Source organism: Oncorhynchus clarkii, chromosome 15 (genome assembly GCF_045791955.1).
Source record: "Oncorhynchus clarkii lewisi isolate Uvic-CL-2024 chromosome 15, UVic_Ocla_1.0, whole genome shotgun sequence".
Lineage (NCBI taxonomy): Eukaryota > Metazoa > Chordata > Actinopteri > Salmoniformes > Salmonidae > Oncorhynchus > Oncorhynchus clarkii.
In genome coordinates, this window is record NC_092161.1 from 26,093,800 (window position 1) to 26,107,282 (window position 13,483).

At 44.0% G+C, this 13,483-nt stretch overlaps 2 protein-coding genes across 4 annotated transcripts in view; one reads left to right on the top strand and one right to left on the bottom strand.

Moving 5' to 3' along the window:
• LOC139367114 (Rho GTPase activating protein 21a) overlaps positions 1 to 4,173 on the top strand; it is a 102,969-nt gene extending 98,796 nt beyond the window's left edge. For all 3 annotated transcript variants that reach the window (XM_071105170.1, XM_071105169.1, XM_071105168.1), the window contains 2 exons: positions 615 to 646; positions 1,315 to 4,173. In XM_071105170.1, the coding sequence (XP_070961271.1) occupies positions 615 to 646; positions 1,315 to 2,994 (1,712 nt within the window). In that variant the 3' untranslated portion in view covers positions 2,995 to 4,173. The remainder of the gene's footprint in view (positions 1 to 614; positions 647 to 1,314) is intronic.
• A 251-nt stretch (positions 4,174 to 4,424) lies between these two features.
• On the bottom strand, positions 4,425 to 12,356 carry LOC139367115 (kinesin-like protein KIF20A). The gene is made up of 18 exons (XM_071105171.1): positions 12,225 to 12,356; positions 11,707 to 11,817; positions 11,363 to 11,482; positions 11,082 to 11,220; positions 10,170 to 10,354; positions 9,976 to 10,063; positions 9,690 to 9,866; positions 9,430 to 9,541; positions 9,279 to 9,341; positions 8,352 to 8,498; positions 7,970 to 8,135; positions 7,460 to 7,636; positions 7,180 to 7,319; positions 6,740 to 6,905; positions 6,312 to 6,513; positions 6,089 to 6,192; positions 5,846 to 5,965; positions 4,425 to 5,745 (listed from the first exon to the last, which is right to left on the bottom strand). Exons 1-18 carry the CDS (start codon positions 12,354 to 12,356, stop codon positions 5,512 to 5,514), a joined length of 2,583 nt encoding a protein of 860 aa, XP_070961272.1. The 3' UTR covers positions 4,425 to 5,511.
• Positions 12,357 to 13,483: the final 1,127 nt, after the last annotated feature.

A 13,483-nucleotide genomic window follows, 5' to 3' on the forward strand; every position in this document is an offset into this window, starting at 1 on the left:
ATTGTGCTAGAGCTCTTTTGATCAGTAATTGGAGGCTTTGGTTTTGCTATATAGCGTAGACCATACAGAGGGAATCCATTGACTTCCTGCATGGCATATTACATATTTCATTGTCTCATTGGCCTGCTGTTGTGAAATGCACCTTGGATATTTTTTGCCATTACCACAGTTTCACTCAGTATCCTGATATATTTGGGTATTATTGTTTTAGAAAAGTTGTAAGGACTTACTTGACCCTAGCATCTTCTGTGCTCATTGCTACTTATCTTTTATCCAGAATGACTTTCAGTTTTGCATGTACTGAGGTTTCTGTTTCCATGAAATAACACCCCACCCGGGTGGATGTGGATCTGAGTGTAACATAGTGCTCACTGCATGGCTTACCGCCTCATGTTTCTGTCATCCTTCTGTCCACTTACCTGCCAGGTTCTCGACATCAAGCACAGTGTCTTATCTGTGTTTACTATCCTCGTCATGATTCTCTCTGTTTCTTCTCTCTCTCACTGGCTTTTTCATATTGCACTCTCGTGGATGTTGTCTTGTCTGGTTGTCCCACATATTGTTTTGAATAATTGATGGATAATCTAACATGTTCCTCTCCCTGTTTCTTACAGATTCACCCACTAGTGACTCTGCTAAATCGAAGGTGAGTGTGTGCCCAGTGTCTGCTCTCTCCAGCTTAATGTAGTGTAGGGAGGAAATAATTGGTTGGTGAGCAGAACAAAGGTCAGATCACCAGGCTAGATCAAAGCACTGATTCCCACATGTGTGACAGTAGGCCAGGTGGAGTTTCGTCTGTGAATACTGCACACTAACAAAACAAACAAGCAACAGTATAAACACAGCCTTTCATGTCAAATATCAAACAATGTTGGGTCCTAACTTCACAAGTCTGTCTGATCCTTTCTTGGACATTTCTCTTCAACAACAAGGATCACTCACACCATAGACAATGCAGGAACTGGTGCTTATCATTACTGCACTGCTGTCATCTGGCTGCTTCTCTCAGCTTTGACTCAGAACACATGAGTTCATGCAGAACATCAAGCTTCCCTTGCTGGGCTGCTTTAGTGCGCTGCTGTTACTGCTTCTGTTGTTGCTGAAAGGCTTGCATGGTTCAGTTGTAGTTGTCCTCCTGTCACTAATGTTCCTACTCTCTGTCCACCCTTTTGGTTTGTGGCATTTTCAGAGGAACCGGTGCAGTACTGGTTGGCCAAGAACTCAGGCAGGGGTTAGAGGGTTTTTCTGTGTGTTGTTCTCGCAAGGGGGGTTTCTGTGGTACAAGTTCTGACTTGTTTCTCTCCCTCTCTATAGGGTTCCTGGGGGTCCGGGAAGGACCAGTGCAGCCGCGAGCACCTGGTCTCCTCGATCTTTGCTGCAGCCAACCGCAAAAGAAAGAAGCCCAAGGACAAGCCGCAGCTTAGCAGCTCTGATGATGACCTAGACTCAGTGTTCCCTAAGAAGGAGCTCCCTGGCCAGAAGCAGAATCTCAGAGGCCTGGAGGTGGAGCAAGGGATCAGTGTCAGCCCTGAAGCAAATGAGCAAGCAAAAACAGGAGAGGAGAATGGAAGAGGTATTGAGCTCACGCCCAAAGGCAAAAAGGAGCACAGGAACTCTTTCTTTTTAAGGGAAAAGACCTTGTCAAGGCAGTCCTCACCTGCCCCCTCACTCAAAAACTCTGGCTCCCCCAGACTCAGTTACCGCACAGCCCAGCTTGGAAAGCCCTCTTTTTTGGACACCCCGTCCCATCTGGATGAGCCCACTTCTGATCTGGGCACCATGAGCTCTGGGGCTTCCATGCCCAGGGCACGACCTAAGAAGTGGGTGTCAGGAGCTGCTGCTCCTGACCTATCGGTGGCTGGGGCTGGGGCGTCAGCTGGGGCAGAGGTGAGCTCCATCACCTCGGACTATTCCACCACCTCGTCCATCACCTTCCTGACTGCAGCAGACTCTAGCGCACTCAGTCCAGAGGTTCAGGGTGGGGACGAGGCAGATGACGAGCGCAGCGAGCTTATCAGTGAAGGCCGGCCCATGGAGACTGACAGCGAAAGCGACTTCCCTGTGTTTGCTACAGGGGGCGGCAATGTCCAAATCATGTCTGTCTTAGTGCAGAACCAGACTGGGCATGGGCCAGAAAAGCCTGATCCTGCAGCAGCTGACGGGAAGACGACTCCTAAACTGGAACCCCGTCGCCTCTTTCCCTCCCACAGGCTGATAGAATGTGACACACTCTCCAGGAGGCGGTCCCTGCGACAGAAGACAGATAGTGAGTCATCAGTAGAGGGTGGGACTGGCAGCGGGGAACGTGTCGAGGGCAGGTCGGAGTCAACACGACTGTCTCGTGTCTTGGAGGTGATGAAGAAGGGGCAGTCTACCAGCAGCCTCAACTCTTCCTCCCGCAGTGAATCGGAGCGCCCTCCCGAGCCTGCCTTGCGCCTCAATATCACAGAAAGGCTCAAGTTCCGTCTGCGCACATCTGCTGATGACATGTTTGGCGTGGGTGCCCAGAAGAGCCAGTCTTCCCCGGAGACGCGCAGCAAGAAGAAAAACATCCGTCGTAGGCACACTATGGGGGGCCAGCGGGACTTTGCAGAACTGGCCGTCATCAACGACTGGAGGGAGCAAGGCGGGGTGGACCAGGCGGCTGAGCTGTCAGCCATGGACCGCCTCAAGCCAAAGTGCTCCTCTCAGGACTTCTCTATTCGGGACTGGATCGCCCGCGAGCGCTGTCGGGCCGGAGTGTCAGAGTTCAGCATGGACAGCCCACCCAAAGTTGTCCCCGAGGGGAACAGGGCACAAGCCCAGGGTACCACCCCAGAGAGACCCTCTCCCTCTGGCTCCCCATGCCTTCAGCCCATGGTGGGGGAGCAAGTGAACGGAGGTGGGCCGCAAGGCAGAAACAAAGCCAGCCTCAACCTGGCGGCTGACGACGCACACCCACACAAACTATCAGGAGCACAAGTTGTCCGCTCGCGATTCTATCAGTATCTATGAAACAGCAAGGGTGTGTTGAGTGTACGAGAGTGAGTGCATGAGAGAAAGAGAGAACGGGTTTACGTATGTATTTAGATACCTTAGCAAGGGTTACTGCACTTTTCTTTTTTTTTCTTTTTTTTTTACAAAATATATATTTTATATATCTACTGTACATATGTGTATAGGCTCATAAGAAATGTAACTGGAGTGAAGATAAGGTTTTTTCATGTGTAATCGCTTTAGTTGACTTGGTGTCTTATACTGGGACAGACATGAAAAAAATGTGCTTCCATCCTTGTGCTCAAACCCCAGTCATAGAAGAATGTGACAAGAACATTCATAGGTGGTTTTGTGTGATCGACAGCACACAAATCAATGGGACGTGAAAGCCTGGACTGTGGTGCATTAACTTGAGTATTACTAAGGAATACATATCTAATTCTACAAGAGGTAGATATTTTCAATGTATATTCTTAATTATGTTGACTAACACAGTTGCTTGTTAGAAATGGAATTTCATCTGTATGCTCATATTTCCGAGGGCTGCTTTCTGTGCTGTGTACTGTGGGAAGTTATTTTTTACAGTGCATCATAGCAGACAGATATTTGCTTGAGGGACAGAATTATAGTTGTTTTTATCAAATAAGTCTAATGTAGTGCAATGTATGATAGATGCTTGGTACAGTTGCTAAACTGAACCCTCTGTACAATTCAAGTCCACATTTTTTAAAAATCTTTAGTAATGTTTGATTCTTCATTAAAGAAAAAGTGCCTCTTGAATTGATTTCTGTGAATAGATTGGGTGCCATGTTTTATTCCACACTTGTAAACACAATATTTTGTTTAATTACTTAATTGTATCACAGATACACTATTTTACTGTTTTAAAAAAGTAACATCGTGCAAAAATCCAAGCTTCCATTTCCAAGGCATTCCAGTCTTGCTTTTTTTATTCGCTACATGTGAATTTTAAATATTAAGTTCATAATTCAATGTATATATTTCATGTATATATTTTTTTTTTCTTTGTATTTTTCAAGTGCAGTAAAAAAAAGCATGGTTACTTATGGAGAAATGTTCATCTCTGAGAACTGCATGAAACAATGCTTCCTGGACAGTGAACATCTCGCCTGTGTGCAGCAAAACAAGGGTGCAACACCCTCAAGAAACACTGGAAATAAATCATCTTTATTTTAATCTGTTTGTCCTGTCCAGGTTGTTTTTCTTGAGGCTTAGTTTTCCTGATTTGCAAAGGAAAGCCAATGGAGCACTATCCATGTGCAACCTTTAATGTTTAGTTTAGATCAGTTGATTTGGGCTAATTTAATCTGTGGCGCTGAAGACCTGTGCTACAGCGCAATATAAATTTAAAGGAAATGTTCCTGTGTTCGTGGCAACTGCATTCACAGTATGTCGGCTCGATCAGAAATAACCTTTGAGTTTAAATCGTAAATACTTAAGGCACTGTATAGGTTAACTTCGGGGTAAATGCCCCCTCCTGTAATTCTCAAACTGTCACGTGTTAACACTTTCCCTGGATGCCACTTCTCTTGATCAACTAAATAAATATTTCACTCCAACAAAATTGAGGTACATATCTAATGAAGTCAGAGCTATGAAAAGTTTACGCCTCCCATTACAGGGTTTATTTTATTACGTTGTAGAATAGCAAAGACAAACTATGAAATAAAATGTGGAATCAAGTAGTAGCCCCCCCCAAAAAAGTTAGTCAGTAGACACCCTTGGCATTTGAGGTAGTCACCTGGAATGCATTAAGTTAATTTGTGGAATTTATTTGATTGAAGTCCCCTTGTCTGAGAGATGTACATGTTATCATGCCAGCCTACACAAAACATTAGGTGTTTCTAAAATCTCTTCTGGTGGGAAAAAAAACTGGAACCATTCCCCTGTTTGATAGCTAGTCTTTATGGATATAACTGTGGGGCTCTATTTTGACTGGAATTGTGTTGGTCATTAAAGTGCAGCATTTATTTCAGTTCAAAGTAGTTGTGCAAAATACTTCACTCATTAGATTGTGCTGCTCCCCCCCCCCCCCGGACCAAAGGTACTGGATGAAGAGAACTTGTGACTAAAGACCATTTGTATGGCACCTGAATGTCAACGTGATGTCCAGTTTTCACCACTGACGAAACAACTTCCAACATGGCAAAAGAGCTGAAAAATGTACATTCCGTGAGAAGTTAAAATTACACTTGAAAGCCATTTTTATATGGTCATATTCTTTCAGATATGGTCTCCCAATGAAATGGATCATAAATAGTCAGTAAAATTTTATTTAAGAGTTTGAAAAAAAAATAAACAGAACTAAGGGCTCTATTCAATCCACATCGCTGAAGTTCAGCATTAAATTCTGATTGAAATGGAAATGTTCCCAAATTGCAGAGACCGCACTCACCATAAACGCTGCATGCCAAAGCAATTGGAAATTAACTTATTTCACGCAATCTGTAACACTTCAGCAATAGAGTTTGAATAGAGCCTTAAACATTTTTAAAACGTGGGGGAGGACGGTAGTTAGTGGAAGGGCCTTTTCAGCAAGGGTGTGGTCCGGACAGATTTCCTCAGTGTCCTGGCAATGGTGCTTGTTCGTGGCGACGTCACAGATTCCCTAATGTTGGCCATGAAACCCCGCTTGGGCTTGGACTGGACCGGGGACTTCTGGGATAGCTTGGCCAGCTCTTCTTTTAACAATGCCAGTTCTTTGTCCTTCTCCAGATTGCCCTTACCTATACTCTCCAGCTCCTGTGCCTGAAAACAGAGAGATGACACTGCACATCAGGTTTTCCTAAGTGAACACTGACAAACTAGGCTTAATTTGTACATACACACAGGTTAATGTAGTCTTTACCTGGTCAGCTAGCTTCTTATGTAAAGTTTCTATTTCTACCGTTTTGTCAAAGAAGCGCTCTCCGGCCTCATGTAGTGCATCATTCAGAACTGCAATCCTTTTTTGCAAAGACACAATCAGCTGGAAATAAGCAAGAGACATGCCAGGTTTGAGTTCCAACACTTGCGTTTCAAGATGCATTACACCCCTTTCCCTTATAGAAACACCGACTAAAAGTTGCGCCTTCAGGCTAGGTTTCCTTACCTCCTTCTGCTCACCGAGTTTCTCCATCGCACTCTCTTTCAAAAGGAGTTTGCGTTGCTCTGCGTCTTTGGAAACAGCTGTGAGGACATCCCCTGCTGAGACTTCTGAAATCAATAGGTAGATATCAATTTAAAAGGAAAGGCTAATTATTAATATAGGCTTATTGTGCACAGTTATTTGTAGTTTAAGGTATAGAATAGGCTTACTGTACAATCAGATTTACCGTTTGTTAATGAAATAGAATCAACGCCGAGGGAGATGGTGTACTGGCCCGTTAACCCTTCCTGCATAGCTACAGGTGGTGATTGTGAGATGCTCTGTGTCTGGCTCGAGTTCTCTCTGGTTGGAACCATAGATGAACCTGACAGCTTGTGCTCCATCTTAGACAGCTTCCGTTCCATCTCAGACAGCTTCTGTTCTAGTGCCTATAGGGGTTATGAGTCCATATTTACCAAACCTTTCCAACAACTACTGGTTTTTCACTTCCCAGAGGAAATAAACCATAGAAAACATATTTCCACTCAGGGGGAAAATTCAATGGGCGCAAACACTCGGCAGATCTGACCCTGAATTGACAGAAGTCATATCTGACAATTTGATCAGGTGGTTGTGGCAGGACGTTGTCAATCACCTAAAGTGAGTGTCTAGTACCTCTACTTTCTCCTGCTCAGCGATGAACTCCTCAAGGGGTACGTAATCATCCTCTACGCGCTCCAGGGCCCTCTGGTAGGCATGGTCCTTTAGGGCATCCTTGTACATCTCAAATGTGTTCTCCAGCTTCTCCTGGTAGCTCTCCTTCAGCTCAGCCACCTGACGACTAGAGAAACATTTACACCGTCCTTTTAGAAGATCATTTGGAAGACAGTTTATGGGTGTGGACAAATGCACAAACAGTGGAATTGTAAAAGTGAGTGAAAACTACACAAATGCTAGTCATTAGATCTTAAATGAATTGCATACTATATGGTGCAGCAATGCACCCCATCCGCCACCAATGTGTAGCACTGCCATGGGTATTGCATGAGAACACTAATATAGCGGAAAGGGGGAAGGCGTGATTGTGCCCCATGTAACGCTCAGGGAACACTCACTTCCTGAGTTCTTCGCTCTCCATGAGTTGCTGCAGCATGGCGTCTCCCATCTCCTTGCGGATGTCAATCTCCTGGACCAAGTTCTTCCGTCGCTCAGCCAGGAGCTTGGCCCGGAGATTCTCGATCACATTCACGAGATCCTAGAAGAGAGCAGCAGTTCATAAAGTAATCAGACACCATTGATTCTGTAAATTAACATATTGCATCCATCCCTATGAAATACAAATCAGAAATCGCAGAACACTGGCAAAATCTTTTAGACCGTTTGGATGGAAAATACCTCCTGGGGTAAAATGGACATGTCTGCTTCATCCTCATCCAGCAGCTCTTCTTCAGACAGGTAGTTCTCTAGAGCCTGGTCATCGATGACCCCGTTCTTCAGTAGAGGCTTCCCATCGCGCCCCACCAGCCGCGGGGTCAGAGACTCTAGACACTTTGTTGGGATCAGCTGGACCACCTAGGACAACAAAGGTGATTAGTACCCATAGGGCTCTGGCCAAACATAGGGAATAGGGTGCCATTTAGAACACACTTCCAGTACTTCAGTTTAGGGTGTCGTACTCGTTTACTCCCCCTACCATAATTCTCACACTAATCCTTATCAATGCGGGAGGGTGAACAAGTACACTTTGTGGCTAGACATTTCTTACAAATGGAATTTGACCATGACACCTATAAGGTGATTAAGGGCATTGCAACTGAACACTACATTTTTCAACCCGTTTGAAATTCAGAGTCAACTCTAAACCGAGATGGAGTAGAATGTCGACAGGGTGGGCGAGAGAACAACCTGCTTAGCGATGGCAGAAAACTTCATGACATGGAGAGTTTCGTCATATGTGGAAGCACACTGATTGATGTTCACAATCATGGAGGCTCGGCCCTTCCCACAGAAGATGGACTGGAAGAGACGGGTCAGTTTGCTCTCCCTGAAGGGAATATAGCCGTTCTTCATCCTGATAGAGGGGAGGAAAGGATGACAACTCGAGTTTATCAAATATCAGCTTTCCAATCAGTTTCATTCAGGGTTTGAAAACATGCATTTTTTAAAATTTACCTGACTAAATCATGGTTTGTGTGCAGCATTTGGTCAAATTTGTCAAGGTGGTTTTGTAGCAGTGGTTTTTAATAAGTCATTCTGGTAATCAATGGCAGTACTACTTGTTCTGTACCTGTCACTCTGATTGCTGCGCAGGGCAGCGATGCATTTCCCCAGGATGAGCAGAGAGTTGTTGATGTTACCCGCTTCCTTCAGCCTCTCCCCAAACGTCTTTGTTTTTCCGCATCTTTCCGAGCCAGCCAGGTCACACAGAGAGAGTCTGGGGTGGAAAAAGAAAATAAATCACATCGAGTAGGAGATGTTGCAAGGAGGGGGTGGTGTCACATGGCTCTATGGTCATGCAGCTTATTCAGACTTGGGACAAAGCGTGGACTCTTGAGCAAGTTGCAGCACAGCATTGTAATTCATCCTAAAAAGTGTTATGAATTTACTCAAATAATGAAGCTGACAAATGAAGGATTTAACGGAGGAGTCGTAACTGCAGTTAGGTGAACAAACCATTGGTTGGATTGTGTTTAAGCACGTAGAGAAACAAGCATTGTTTGCCAGTGTTGGATTCTAGCTTGAAACACACGTATTCATGTTACCATATTAAAACATTGATTACTTTAAAATGTGTATGCGAAGTTAAATCAGTTGAGCCTATGGAGGAAGGCAAAGGGCAACAGACTGCTTGTAGTCACTGATACGGTAGGAGAGCCGTGGATTGGGGAGGAGTGAGGAATTCAGCTCAAGGTCAGGTCAGATGACGTGAGGAGGAACATAGCCGATACACACATGCCCACAAAGTGTCTAGTAGGAGGCGGGGCCAAGACTACACTTGTGAGAGGAACCAATGAAGTTTCTGAGTAGCAACAGATCTGTTGGCTAGCTAGCTGTGCACGGAGGCGACTCCTAGTAGGAAGTTATAAATATATATGTGCTTGTGGAAACATTTCTTTGCAGCCGTTTGACCCAGTGGGTGAATAAACTTGGTTTGAGTTTTTACTCCGTTTAGAACCTAACACCAGGTACAATATAGATGAAAGTTAATACTCACTCTGACATCGTCTGAACCTCAGTTCCATCAATTCTCAGTAATTTGATGGTAAAAATGCTGTGGCTGTGACAAGGGGAAAAACGTAAAGATTACGATTATTTTATGCATCTCAGCAATCCACAGAGTATAAATCAAATGTGACTGAACATGCCTTCTGCTTGATGAATGGTTCATCTTAGTGGAAGCAGCACTTCGGTTTCTATTTCCAACTCTGAGAATTTTGCATGCCTCCTCGGAGGTGTGAACATTGATCCACTTTAGATCTGAAAGGGGAAAATAGGATAAAGTCCATTTCAGTACTATATGAGCTATGGTCTGCATCAAAGCAACCATTGAATAAAACGGAAGGGAACTTGTGGGCACTTTGTTTCAATGGGCACATCATCCCACTGCCTGCCTACACACACACACCTCTGACATACGAGTTTCCCGCACTGTCCTCACACACACGGAGGGCTGTGCGTCTCTGTGTCTTGGAGGCGGGCGAAACCTGCAGCAGGTCATACACGCTCTCGTTGTAGATCTCGTAGAAGGACACCCACAGGGCGAACTGGCTGCGGTCCCCAGACGACACAGCCACAAACTCAACTAGGATGCAGAGAACCACAAATGATCCCCTTATGGCATTTCTATCAATAGCCATTCCAGAATACAGGTGTTTGACTTGAACAGAGATGGGCTTACAGATGTGATGTACCTGTGTTATCGTAAGAGACTGAGAAAGAGAGGCTTCCAGTAGAGGACGAGTGGGATGAAACTCCACTGACGCGTGGCGGTTCATTTTCCTATGTGGGGGTGAAGAATGAAGCGGGTTAAGAGATCAGGGTAACAAATAAAACCGTATGACCCATCAACTAATTAGGCTACTCCACATTATGTGTCCGTGTTCACCTCTTTGAGTAGAGCAAATATAGCTGCTTTGGTGTTTCGTTCCTGTTGGACCTGGTCAGGCCCTAGGTACTGAGCGTCACTACCGAGGTACGGCTTCAGATCCATGTTCTCATACTGTCTCCCTTTGATGTGTCTGAAGATGACATCCAACGCCTGGGGGAGAATACCAGGGTCTTTCTGGGATCCTGCAACATAGCAACAAAAAAAATACAGAAAGTCTGTCCCTTGCAGCCAGTCCTTCATTGACTAGTATCAGTCACAGCCAGCTGCATAGGTTTCAACCAAAGTGTAGAAACCCTGGATGACCGAGAGGGGGCGATGTATTGAAGCCATTGTGGTACTCCATTGTAAAGACTTTTGTAAGCTATAGAAATGCATTTATTAATGTCTACAGTCATTTTACAAGTATTTTCTATTGCAGACACCTTAATGCATATTTTTAAATCACATTCATAAAAAACACATTCATAAAAAATAAACATTCCTTATCTTTTTGGGGAGTACTAATGCTATGGTCCCCACTACAAAAAAATACTAAGATAGACAATTTTGTGCTTGAAACATTTCATTGAAATGCTGTAGAATCGCATTCATTCCTATGGAGGACTGCTTCTGAGTACCACCAGTATTGCATTGGGTGGCTTCAAAGCCTCCAATTGGCCAACAAATAGAATAAACATCATTGGTTTCATCAGGTAAACTCAAGGATAAAGACGTACAGTCTGTAAAATGGGACATGGGGCAACAATTCTGTGTTAAGTGTGAGTCTCTCTCCCTTGTCCTCCAACATACCAAATGCAAGAAACACACCACCCCCCCAAAAAAAAGCAGATCCTATCCAAACAGAAGTTGGGCTGCATAATTAGCAGGAAGATTACTATGAGCAGGGAGGTTACTTACTAGCGGACTTACCTTGAATTGTGTGGGTCTTGCCTGCATTGGTCACACCATAGCTGAAGACTAGAGCATTCTTCCCCTCCAGATAATCGTGAACTTGGCTTTTGATGGTGCCTTCGAAGAGATCTGCCTGCTTCGTCTCGGGCCCAAAGATCTGAGTGAAATTAAAACATGAGACAAAGAACACCACATTTTAGTCATTTAGGAGGCACTCATATCCAGAGCGACTTACAGTCAGGATCAGGAACCACCTAATTGTTCCTCAACAAGGCATTAATCACATATGTTAGCCAAACCTGAGAGAATGAGAATGTGTGTATCGCCTGGCCAACGCCCTTCTCACTGCTCTTCATGGTAGCAGAGCCTTTGGGCGCATGCAGCATTACGGTCCTGGCATTCTCAAGAACCACACAACCCTGCAGAGAGACAAGAAGATTGTGGGAGAGGTGTGGATCAGGGAAGATTGTTTACAGGACATTAGGAAACGGGACCTTCAACTAGTTTCTAAACTTTTAATAAAAACCCGGAGTCAAGACAATGACATATGGTACATTTGAAACCTGACCATATACTCTAAAATATTACTGTTTAGATTAGGATAGCATTTTTCTTTTTCCCCAACGGCCCCATTGCCACATACCTGGTCCTCATTGCTGGAGATCTCATCCTTGGAAAAGGGCCTCACCCTTAAGTAGACCCTCAAATGCTGGTGTTTCTGCTGCTGCTGTTCTGCAGTGTCCAACACCTCACTCTGGCCAGGGGAAAAACATCCGTTAAGTCAATACAATCATGTGTTGCATCCTTAAATGGAACCCTATGCTCTACAAAGTGGTCAAAAGTAGTGCCCTATATAGGGAGCCATACTACAAATTACTCAAACTGTCAGTCAATAGGCCATTGTAACATTATCAGAACTTCAACATTGCAGGCTCCCAAGTGGCGCAGCACTCTTTGACACTGCATCTCAGTGCAAGAGGCAGCACTACAGTCCCTGGTTCCAATCCAGGCCGTGATTGGGAGTCCCATAGGGTGGCACACCAGCATCATCCAGGTTTGGCCAGGGTAGGCCGTCATTGTTAATAAGAATTTGTTCTTAACTGACTTGCCTAATTAAAAAGTGACATGTAAAAAAAAAGATTTTAAAAACCTTGGGAGTACCTGCGTAGAAGCAATAGAGGAGAGTTCTGAGAGCACATCTCGATGGGGATTACATGCATGGAGATCATTGCATGTAGATTCCATTGCATCAAGTACTGTGCCATCATGGGTCAAATCAATGATAGTTGTCATGTCTAAGCAAGAAACAGATGTTAAGGATTCAAATGTATGTGAGAACCAATCATTTCGCTGTATTTCACGTTTACTTACGACCGGAGGAAGCCATAGTGTTGAATGAAATAGATTGCTTGTTAACGATTATGGAAAAATGCTCTCCAACAAATGTTGATCAAAAATAAAAGTATTGTATATGAACCTAAACACAAGACAACATGCAGTCAGAATTTCCAATATCAGTAAGCAAACTCCACATAAGACCAAACAACTTCAGGTTAAAATCAGTACTTCATTAAGAACAGGTGGAATCCTGGGTTAACCAATCACTTTTCAGAAGGTTTGCACAATCTCAAATTGGCCCCTACCTACTAGATATAGGTCCATTCCCCAATTGGTGATGTCATTAGGCAAGCTGAAATTTCCACCCATTCAAACCTGCTGAGAAGGTTCTGTCTAGATTTTTTCAACCTTGTATTTATTTCCACTTTGTGTTCATTCAGATCTTGCACAATGTGACACATGAAAAAACAAGATTTTGTCTGCACTGGAGCTTTAAAGGATTAGCTTGGCTTAAGCTAACCTAATGTAGCTGGCATATAATAAAATGCCTGAGCAGATTTCCTACCCAGTTATCAGCAGAAAGGGAAGCAAGATAGAGTTAGCTGTATCCCTGAAAATTTAATTTGTCAAAATCCATTATGGAATTAGCATGGTAATAGATCCACCTTGCCCTCTGATAGGCTATGTAGAATGTCAGCCACACTGTATACACCCATCCATGTCTTTCAGCCATCTTCACGTGTCAAGGGTGGGGTTTTCAAAGCCATAATTTCATTCACACTATATTGAATATGCAAGGCATGCCTTGTCTACAACATGCGAGACTTAATTCAGTCACTATGTGGAACCCAGGTTAAGCTAGTTAAATTCATTTTTTTCTGGTTTGACAAGAACAAGTGGACAGTTGAAAGCAATTTCCCAGCTGGCGTACACCTATTTTCATAACATGACACTTAGCTATTGAGGTGTGCTTGTATTAATGATTCCTTTCCCATCCTCACCTAAAATAAATTCCAGAATGTTCAGTTTAACAGACCTTGTATTGCAAAATATTTTTGGGAAAGGAACAATCTTATAACCAA

Excerpts from the sequence above, each read along its gene's own strand:
- LOC139367115 (XM_071105171.1), bottom strand. The coding sequence starts at position 12,356 with ATGACAACTATCATTGATTTGACCCATGATGGCACAGTACTTGATGCA. Across the intron at positions 8,499-9,278 it reads GAGGTTCAGACGATGTCAGA|ACTCTCTCTGTGTGACCTGG; the intron begins GTGAGTATTAAC and ends TTTCCACCCCAG. Across the intron at positions 5,966-6,088 it reads AACTCGGTGAGCAGAAGGAG|CTGATTGTGTCTTTGCAAAA; the intron begins GTAAGGAAACCT and ends GCTTATTTCCAG.